The sequence below is a fragment of the Hydractinia symbiolongicarpus genome, chromosome 8 (assembly GCF_029227915.1).
Source record: "Hydractinia symbiolongicarpus strain clone_291-10 chromosome 8, HSymV2.1, whole genome shotgun sequence".
Lineage (NCBI taxonomy): Eukaryota > Metazoa > Cnidaria > Hydrozoa > Anthoathecata > Hydractiniidae > Hydractinia > Hydractinia symbiolongicarpus.
This window is the reverse complement of record NC_079882.1, coordinates 19,913,434-19,923,972: the sequence shown is the minus strand read 5'-3', so window position 1 is coordinate 19,923,972 and position 10,539 is coordinate 19,913,434. Positions and strand designations below refer to the sequence as shown.

General features: G+C 33.4%; 2 protein-coding genes across 2 annotated transcripts; both read right to left on the bottom strand.

Annotated features, from left to right (window-relative positions):
- Positions 1 to 437: 437 nt before the first annotated feature.
- On the bottom strand, positions 438 to 2,912 carry LOC130655644 (uncharacterized). Its single transcript, XM_057458424.1, has 2 exons — positions 1,644 to 2,912; positions 438 to 1,557 (listed from the first exon to the last, which is right to left on the bottom strand). Exons 1-2 carry the CDS (start codon positions 1,781 to 1,783, stop codon positions 1,167 to 1,169), a joined length of 531 nt encoding a protein of 176 aa, XP_057314407.1. The 5' UTR covers positions 1,784 to 2,912; the 3' UTR covers positions 438 to 1,166.
- A 3,845-nt stretch (positions 2,913 to 6,757) lies between these two features.
- On the bottom strand, positions 6,758 to 9,812 carry LOC130655537 (mitochondrial ornithine transporter 1-like). Its single transcript, XM_057458310.1, has 4 exons — positions 9,131 to 9,812; positions 8,571 to 8,743; positions 7,967 to 8,058; positions 6,758 to 7,063 (listed from the first exon to the last, which is right to left on the bottom strand). Exons 1-4 carry the CDS (start codon positions 9,571 to 9,573, stop codon positions 7,025 to 7,027), a joined length of 747 nt encoding a protein of 248 aa, XP_057314293.1. The 5' UTR covers positions 9,574 to 9,812; the 3' UTR covers positions 6,758 to 7,024.
- Between the last annotated feature and the right edge of the window lie 727 nt (positions 9,813 to 10,539).

Genomic DNA, 10,539 nt, shown 5'->3' with positions numbered 1-10,539 from the left:
TTTATCATCTTATAACAACTTACTTTCTATTCCTGTAACCCCCTCCCCTCCATTCCCCCTACACACACTATTGGAGACCCTAGAGTAATTTCTTTTTATGTCTATTTTCTTAACTGCCTAATGTATGTAGATTTGCTTATTTTTTATTTCTGTATGTTTGTTTACTTTTTATTAGGCTAATTCTTGCTACTTCTTTTATTTATATTTTGTTTATTTTTATGTCTGTTTTATTTTTTTCATTTTTTTATATTTTTATTTTACGTTTGTTTTATTTGTTCTCTTTGTTCTATTTGTTTATTTTTACGTTTATTTCATATGTTTATTTTTTTATTTATTTATTTTTATGTTTGTTTTATTTGTTTATTTTTTATGCTGGTTTCATATGTTTATTTGTTTATTTGTTTAATTTAAGTTTGTTTTAATTGTTTATTTGTTTATTTTTATGTTTGTTTTATTTGTTTATTTTTTATGCTGGTTTCATATGTTTATTTGTTTAATTTAAGTTTGTTTTAATTGTTTATTTGTTTATTTTTATGTTTGATTTATTTGTTTTATTTGTTGTTGTTTTTGTGTTTTGTTGTTACGTGTTTCTTCATTTTATTTGTTTATTTTAAGTTTGTTTTTTTTGTTTATTTTTATATTTGTTTTATTTGTTTCTTTATTTATTTGTTTATTTTTTTGTTTGTTTTATTTGTTTATTTTTAAGTTTGTTTTATTTTATTTGTTTAATTTTATGTTTGTTTATTTGCTTATTTTTATGTTTGTTTATTTGTTTACGTGTTTATTTATTTTATTTGTTTATTTTATTTATTTGTTTATTTTATTTATTTGTTTTATTTGTTTATTTTATTTATTAATTTTATTTATTTGTTTATTTTATTTATTTGTTTTATTTGTTTACTTTTATGTTTGTTTTATTTGTTTATTTTATTTATTAATTTTACTTATTTGTTTATCTATGTTTGTTTTACATGTTTATTCAAAAGAGTCAAAAATGTGTTGCAGTAATCCTGTCAAAAATAAGAGTAAAAAAATATTACAGTCAAAAATTGATTCAGTCATTGCTATAAAAAAGAAGAAATAAAGTTAGATAAGAATACAAGATGAAATGACTAAAAACAGCGAAAGGAGGGCAAACAAAATCAAATCAGAAACAAAAAGTCAAATTACAAAGAAAGACCTTCAAAGAATTTGGGGTTATCACAGTCCACCTCGCATCTACAAAGACGAACAAACTTAAATACTTCATCATCTAGTTCTTTTGGAGTTAGATTTTGGCCAAATACTTTAACTTCCTGCAGGCGCATTTTTTTAAATGGGATGATAGTTTTTAACTCAAGTTCCTCAATATGGTTAACAATTCGTTTTCTCTTGCGACATGGTCTAACTGCTAATTTTTCAAGCTCGGGTTCAACTTTTCGTTTCCTCACAAGATGTAAAAATGTTGTGCCATCAACAGAATTAAGTTTTTTACTTACCTGAGACTTACCTACGTGCCGTCCATCTTCGCGACCGTCAACGACGACGGTTGGACGGCTCCTCTTCAGTTTCACAACCCTAAACAAACATTTAGAAAGATGCTTATCTCGTTTGCTGCTAAAGGAATAGAAAAGTAAATCTATAAAAACACATTAAACACTAACTTGATTTTCTTTTTCTTACTAGCAGGTACTTTCGTAGGTACCACTGTAGTAGATGCCTTCCACTTCTCTCTCCTCTTCATCTGTGGTTTCTTCTGCTCCTCAACGCGATACCGGAACCACGTAGGATTCAAAATATACATCGCTACGTTCTAACTAAAGCTACTAGCACTGTTATAGAGCGCAAGGTAACAACAAAGAGTCTAAAGAAAAAACACAAAAACACACTGAACAACTGGCAAATGCTTTTGGACTTAAAGAGCTAGCTATTAAATATTTGGTCAAAGAAATTTCCTCAAAAACAGAAAAAAACATATTGGCATCCTTTTTATTCTTGTCTAAATTCTCAAGTCTAATTTTCAAAAGTATTCACAATCAGTACAAAATGATATCTTGGTCAAAAAGTGTTTAAAGAACGAAAAAAAAAAACCAAAAAAAACCCATCCTCTTACCAGTCGAATTCACAACCAACGAAGAAACTCGTTTTGGCGTTGGTATTTACCATGGCGTGTTTCCATGGAGATTATCGTGTAGTCAAGACAAATAAAACCGCCATATTTCTCGACGCCATATACAACCCAAATACTCCGAAGATTCTCTGCACATATTGATTGATAATCAAAATATTAATGTCACTTCTCAAACATTTTTAAAAAACATTTTTTTGTAACCTACGCGACTCAACAATATTCGATAATCAATATTCGAATTTTTATAACGTTCTAATCGCAGACGTTTTTTTCTACAACTGTAAATGCATCTTTAGACCTTTTTTAAACACCTTTTATGCCTATGTTAAAACGCCTCCCTCTCACTTCTAGTATATGTCCTATCTAATTGTCAACCCCTGCTTTTCTCCAGCTTCTTCGTCGTTTTCTTCTTCTTCAGTTAATTTTTTTTTTCTAAAATGAAGAAGTGTGGGCTTGTATGCAGATGATACAGGGTATGCAGCTTCTCAGCACCTAATCTTTAAAAGTAATGTTGAGGTATAACTTCTTTGTCCTTCCCTTTTATTTAGGATTGTAGCCAAATGATTTTCATTTTTTCTAGAATGGTCAATAGTCGTGAACTCTTCTCATCCCTTTCTGTTTAGTATTATTCAAATGAAAGAATACCACCATTTTCCACAACGTCCCAAAAAATAGTTTGAATAGAATTAGAATGTTCAAATTTTCTTACAATAAAAACTAATTAAAATATGGCTAAAAGAATTACTTTTTTATGTCAATTCCATCACACCAGTTCCAAAGAGTTGTATAAACACCGAAATATTGCCAACGTTGCTGAAATATGCCAAGCCAATGAAGTAGGTGGTTACTGAGAGAAACACATAAAATTGGATCAGTCCTAGTACTTAGAGCGCCTTTTAGTTTTCGAGGAAGGTAAGCAACGATTAAGTTTACCTTGCACTCAAGAAAGGTTTAAAAAATCGAAAAACATAATCTTTTGAACCGTAAAACCATCTGATGATCTTTGTTTGTCATATTGTAATCTTGATGCAAACCGTGACGCTTTACCACAGGTGCAAAACAGACCTTAAATATTTGGGATGTTTAGATGGAAATGAAATTACAGGTACAGTATTTTCTCCAATTAACGGACACTCTAAAAGGCGGACACCGGCCGTTGTCTAGTCAAAGTCTCATAAATAACTTTCTAATTAGCGGACACTCAATTAGCGGACAATCTGATTAGCTGACAAATTTTTTTGCAACGGCAACTATAGGCTTTTTTTCTCTCCAATTAGCGATTTTGAAAATGACGACGTCGAAGAGAAGATCACCACGCTTGAAGCGCTGCCCATGATTGATAGATTAATAAACTTCTTCATCCTCACTTAAACACAGACTTGAAATTATTCAAGTCAGGAACTTAAGACAAAAATCTTTTCGTTAATTTAGTTGATATTATGATGTTGATATTTGTTTGTTATATTACGCTCAATTTAGTTTTTTTCTTCTTTTTTCGTATACAAAATTGCATTTTCTTCAAAATTTGAGCTTACATCTCAAAACTTTCCAAAAGGCGGACACCTTTAATTAGCGGACATTTTGTTCATGCACCAACCATGTCCGCTAATTAGATGAGATAAACAAAATTTTCTTTATAAATTTGATATTTTATCACCCAAATTATTATTATTATTTACCCAGGATCACATCTTCAGTTCCTAATGATACAACTGTTATCAATGAGGGTCCTGCTAAGGAGGTTCTAGTGCATTCAAAGCTCCCATTTAAGCTACAGAAGGCGTGTAAGCACAACAGCCGCTTAACTAGACAACCGTATAAGATATCAATCCTATTCTCATGCTGAACGTTAAGCAGAAAGGATCGATTAACACTTTTATATTCTCTGGCATGACTCGGTCGGCGTTTAAACCAAAGACCTTCAGCACCGGGGGCGAATGCTCCACCACAAGGCATATGGATAAATAGTAATGTTAATATTTTTTTTTCTTTTTTAAATATCCTATCTTTAGGATGCAAGCAAAATTTCAAGATAAGCATTTTCCAAGGATAATCTTAACTTCTTATAGATAATATTCCTATAAAAAAAGTGGAGCAAAATATGATAAATGAACAAGCTGAAAAGTGAAAGGCGGAAACATCGGGCTTATAAAATTATAACCAAAAATTATTCATACATGTAATGCCCTGGGAAAAGCTCTAACGTACAAGAAAAACACTTTTTGTGTAAAATACCGACAGACTTGACTGCAGTAGTTGTTTTAAGTTTTATTTATATAACGTATCAAAGAATTGTCAAAATGTCAACAGGATAAACACATATTAACGCCATCCTAACTGCATTTAAGAGGCGTTGTTTTCGGTGTAAAAAGCAGTAATATAATACGTATCACTTACGAACGGAAGGCAACATTTGAGTGCCTAAATTTTTATTTAAACAACACTAAAGTTTGGTTCTCACTATGGTCTAACGATTAGTTAACCATAGTGCGCATAGTGTCAGCTGATTTCACTTTTTGAGCTGCAGATACCTGATGTATTCGTATCGCGTTCACACTGTGTATCGTTAGCTCTTTTGTGGTGCGAGAAAGAATGAAAAATAAATATATAAAGAAAGTCTTGTTATTATTACTACTTCGAAGAAGAGACGTAGCCTGGAAAGAAAGGAATTAACAAAATTACGAAAAAGGAAACGACTTTGGATAAGAAGGGCCATATCAGGCTTGAGTGAGCCTATCTCACTGTTGGCCGAAAAAGAGATATCAAAAGAATTTGATTTAAAAAGAGTCGGATAACAATGAGATAACGATTTCTTTTTTTAAAAAGTCTAATATTTCTTTAGATGAAGTGTCACTCACTAAGCAGAAATCTACGTCCCTATTTAAGAAAATGCTAATATCAGAACTTGTTGTTGTTGCCGATGCAATCAAACCAAAGGATTATGTACCCGGACACGTATCTGCACCGCTTGCACCTAAGAGCTAGAAATGTGGGGCACAGAGATAACCGAATTCTTACAAAATTACAAAAAGACGCAAACGAATTTCTTTTTTAATTAGTTACTTCTTTTGTTCTTTATTCACGTGTTTATTATCAGGAAATATGTTTCATCTGAGTGCGAATAGCTCCACTCACCCGAATAAATATTATCAATTCTCATACTATTTAAAGAGGGTAAAATATGAGCATACTGGCTTTGTTCTCATTGATTGGTTTTAATTCGAGGTTTGTTTTGAGGAAATGGTAGATTGAAATTAAATATTTGCTCTGACACATTTGTTTGCGCCTAAGCTTTCATATGAGAGAAACTGAATTTTGATATCCTCGAAAAAAACTTAGTTATGTAAGCAAAATTAAAAAGTTACGCTGACATCGTGCCTGAAGATCAAGTGACATAAACATAACCTATCCTTCTGGACATGAGTAAGTCCGGAAAGTTAGTGGACATTTAAAGAAATGCAAATATATAAATACTAGTCGTTAGCCCGTGGAAAAATCCACGGGTTCGCCCGTCCTTTTTATACCGCATTGCGTGCATCTCGCTACTTACGCAGCTAAGCTACCATTTTGCATTACAGACAGACAGACAGACGTATACGGGTATTATAATATAGGCTAGTCGTTAGCCCGTGGAAAAATCCACGGGTTCGCCTGTCCTTTAAATTTAAGCGTCGGAACAAAGTGGACAAAAATATATCGCATTTGGTATTGGTGCGCATTTTAAAAATTTCGTGTTTCCGTTACGGGACGCGGCTTTCGCGGACACACAGACAAAATACGGCTATTATTAAAAAGATTTTAAAAAATTAACTCCTGTTAATTTCATAAAAAGGCAACCTCGATCCCACGACTTTTTGTCTCTTTTTTATAACGGGACGGTTATTAGAAAGAGACAAAGAGCCGTGGGATCGAGGTTGAAAAAGAGGCATACAAAAGTAAGACTGCAAGGTCTACTTTGTAGATTCATTATTTATTTGCATTGTGAATGCAGAAAAAAAGGGGTTATCAAAAGCTTTTAGTAACTTCATCACTTTTATGTCCCTCGGTCAAAAAAAGGCGGTAAAAAAATTAGTCGGCAAAAATAAAAAATTCGGTAAAAATATTAGTCACTTGGACAAAATTTAGTCACTTTTTGCCGAATAAAGAATAATTGCATAAAACTGATAAAAATTAGCAACAAGGAAGAAAAAGCGGCAAAAAGGTGGTCGGAAAAAAAGTTAGGTCAGAAAAAAAATGTCGGCAAAAAAGTTTGGTCGGTAGTAAACAAGTCGGCAAAAATTTTAGTCAGCAAAAAATATTAGTCACTTAGCCAAAATTTAGTCACTTTTTTCCGACTTTCTTTTATACTGATAAGGTATCTAGATCGCCCGTCCAGGAATGTATGCTTTAAATTTCTTCGTTCTCCTGTTTATTGCGATGTAGTAATGCTACTCATATGAATTTGAAGAACTCTTTGATTTCAATATCACGCAAGACACTTTGGCTAGAACGCAAAGTATAAGTTTGTTAATGAAGGTAAGATCTCAGCAAACCGAAGCAGCCCGTTTTTTCGGGCTGATTTTTCTCACGTGATAGCCCCTAAGTTAACTTTCTGTAACAAGAGAAGGCTTTAGTATCAATAATATTTTTATTATTAATTTTTATTTTAATATATTTAATTTTATTAGTTGTCTGGATATACATAAAGTTTCGATAGAATAATAATATGTCAGTTTTTATATCGTGCAACATATAAACAATAAAAACATAAAATCAAAATAATGCTTTTCTATTTTCGTCAACCGGTTAATATTACTTAGTTGGCGGTTCATATTCATGTAAAAATGCGTGCCGCCTACGAAGATACATCCCATAATACCTTTCTGCTCCATTCATACGTTAAAAACAAGGCAGCATTTGCTGGAAATGCACGCACTAAAGTAGGGCCCAGACCACGATAGAATGACGAAATTCCTATAAATAAAGTTCAAAATTATTTGTGCATCGTTCTGCGAACTGAAAACATTGAAAACTACATGCCTTCAGTTTTAAGCATATCTTTGATCATTTTATACATTGATGGTGCTTGACTTTTTCCTTGGTTATATACCCATAAGAAAATATCAACATGTACAGGTACTTTCAAATGGGTCGCGAATTTTTTTCTTATACATTTTCCTCGAGAAAGGAGATATAGCGCCTACTATATCTGTCACTTTCGGCTTCACAAGCGGTAAGGATATGGATGTTAACATAAAATATGTGCTTAGTAAAAACGCGGACAGAAACTAAGTGGGGAAACTCGCGAAATTCTTTAATATTAAGAGATTTTGTAAACACGCACTTCGATGCTCCTAGAAGATTTTGAAGCAACTGTGAATCGCCAAAAGCTAAACTTAGAGATATCAAGGATTGATCCTCAAAACGTGTTCTTATTTTATTAAAACATATAATTAAAACTGAAGCAGACAAGTTTGGCCCGGCCGAAAATGAAAAATTTAGATTCTTTGAACGTTACATTTCGCGAATTCAAGGATATAAATTTCAGTTTCATAATATTTCGCGAATCGATGCTCTTGAAAACTTTTCGCGATGTAAAATTGCAAAAGTTTCTGCTCGCAGTTAAAGTAACCCAGTGTCAATTACAAAATATAATGCTGCTTCCATTTGAGGTGAAGGGCCCATAATAAAAATAAATAAGAATTCCCGTTTACTATAGCTGGGTAAAGAAGCAAAATGTTAAATCCAGAACCCCCAAGAATGCACAGTACAGTTGTTGCTAACAAATATGACTTCTATATATTTTTATAAAATATAGAGCATTCCTCTAGCGTAAGTTTATTACGATTGACGGCCTTTTCGACCAACTCTACTTACCTGAACTTTCGACTTGATAACATCAACAGGGTACACGGATAACCAATATGCGACACCTCCCATACCACCTGACAGCATCAATTTCCATGCAGCTGAAAAAAACGGTTTTGTACATCAGGGCGAACTGGTTTTTACCAAAAATTAAACAAATTGTAGAGAATTTTATACTTGCGCAGCTAAGCTACCATTTTGCGTGGCGGACGGACAGACGTATACGGGTATTATAATATAGATTTACGTTATGAAATAACAAGTTTTTATGGGTTTATATACAATTTTCTGATTTATTAACTCTTAGCTAAGTCTTACTTCCTTAAAATAAAGTACACAGTCTGTTTTGAAACCCGGGTACACAATCCATGAAATCATCAAGAATGAATTATTGCAAAAAACAACAGTTATATAATAGTACTACTCGTTAACCTAAAGGGTCACGGGTCGCCGGTCCGCAGAGTTTCACCCGTCTTACTATCCCAGGCATTTCCATGCATCTTTATCACAAAATAGCGATTTGACTACCATTTTAAACAGAATACTGCTGAAATAGAGAAGAATTATAAACGAATCATGAGTAGTGAGTAACTACGACTTAAAAATTACTTACGTGGATTTAGTGTTTCTTTTTCACTTCGCATCAGCAACAATTTAGTGCCTTCATACCCACCGAAAAAGAAGAAATTAGACGGGATTGCTTGCATAAGTAAAGCAGTCATTCCTCTGTAGAATCCAAGTACTCCCTCTTGACGAAAAGTTTGTTTGATCAGACCAACAGGCGTGCTAAATATCAATTTACGGCACAAATAAATTTTCTGGAGTATTGTTATAATGACGTGTTTGCCATAGTAACAACATACAGCATAATCGCGTACTACAATGTTCGTGTCAGGGGACTGTCGACTGTTGACGTCGCAAAGTTCCGACATCGCGACATTTCGACTTCCTAAGTCTAATTACTGTTTTTCTAATTTCCTTGAATTCTGATACCTAAAGCACCTATCTGGTCTCCTTGAAAATTGGAGATAATAGTATTATCATGATATAAATATCTATATAAAATGCTAAATTAAATTCGCGATGTCACAATATTCCAATAACAACTTTTGCCAGCCGTATGTATCACCTTAAATTAAAGATAGACTTGGAAACATCCACAAAATTACTTACATGTGTTTTAAAGCACCGTGTTCTTCTCTGGCGGTTTGTAAGCGACATTTTATAAGCTCTGGAGGACAAAGAGCAAATGTTGAGAATACAGAAGCTAGAGATCCAGCGCATGCGCCATGAATTGCATTTAAATCTTCCTCGTTGCATCCAGCAAAGTAGGAAATTATATTAAGGCATTGTCCATAACATAGAAACAAGATAGAGTTTTCAAAAACATTTGAAAACACCGCGGGAGTTGCACCGGCGTAAAATCCTCGAATACCAGACTTACGGAACGTCTGCAAAATGCAATTAAAAGTGTTTTTATACGTCGCCGAATGTGTTTGCATCTTAACTTTGACTGTATCCAAAGGTTGTCCAGTGTAAACACATGCTATTCCACCGAGAGAACCAGCCGTAAAGTCTATAATAGCTTGCTTGCTAAGAGCTTTCTTAGTTTTCATTTCGTAGTTATTGACCTTGAAAGTTTTTCTTTTTTTTGTTCTTGCAATTTTCTTTTTCTTTTTATGCCAAGCCCAGCAACAACATCGCAGTGTCTAACAAAGGATGAAAAAACAACACCAACATTATTCAGAGATTATAAAAACGCTAACACTGTTTGGATTACTTTTTTTCATTCCTTCGGCTAAAAAGTTTTAAACATTACACACTTTAAACTACAAATTACATCTACTACACTTATGCAATTAGAAACGACTCGTTGTTGTTCAGATGGCTCTAATTAACTCAATTAAGCTGATGATCCATGACATCGTGTTTAGAAAGTTGTAGAAATAGTTCGCAAAATCACAGCAACACTTCAGTGACAGCTGTATTTTGTTTAAAATGGCTTCCATGTCGCTGCTTCGTGCAAAAGATGCATAAAACATTCAGTCTGCACAGAATAACAAATGCGATATATTTTTACCAATTTAGTACCCCTGCAGAGTAAATCACTAATTTATGTTCGAATGCACGAAATAATTCCATAAATTTTTTTAATGACCCTTCCATTATTATTAGTACATTCCACCTGAACAATATTTAGGTATGAGAATTTCCAATTAGTGGTTCTGCATATAACCGCCCACTCGTTCGATTTCAGTATATGTTATATTGTTGTATTTTTGATACACCCTACCCTATTCAGTAATAGCCCTGACTTTTCTACCTCGGGCAAAACTATTGATTGTCTTTGCAGAGACAATAAGCCCAACCACCTTTCCCTAAAAAAAGGAAACAAAAGAATTGCTTCCTCCGGTACAGCAGGCACCAATCTCTTTTCTCTTTTTGATATCGTCGTATTAGAAAGTTGAAAACAAAAACAAAAAGCGCTGGGGTCGAGGCTGTGCAAGCAGCTTATTTAAAATATTTGCCATACTCGCATGCTTCTTTTCTCTCCACTTACATTTTCCAAAGATCTCACCAGA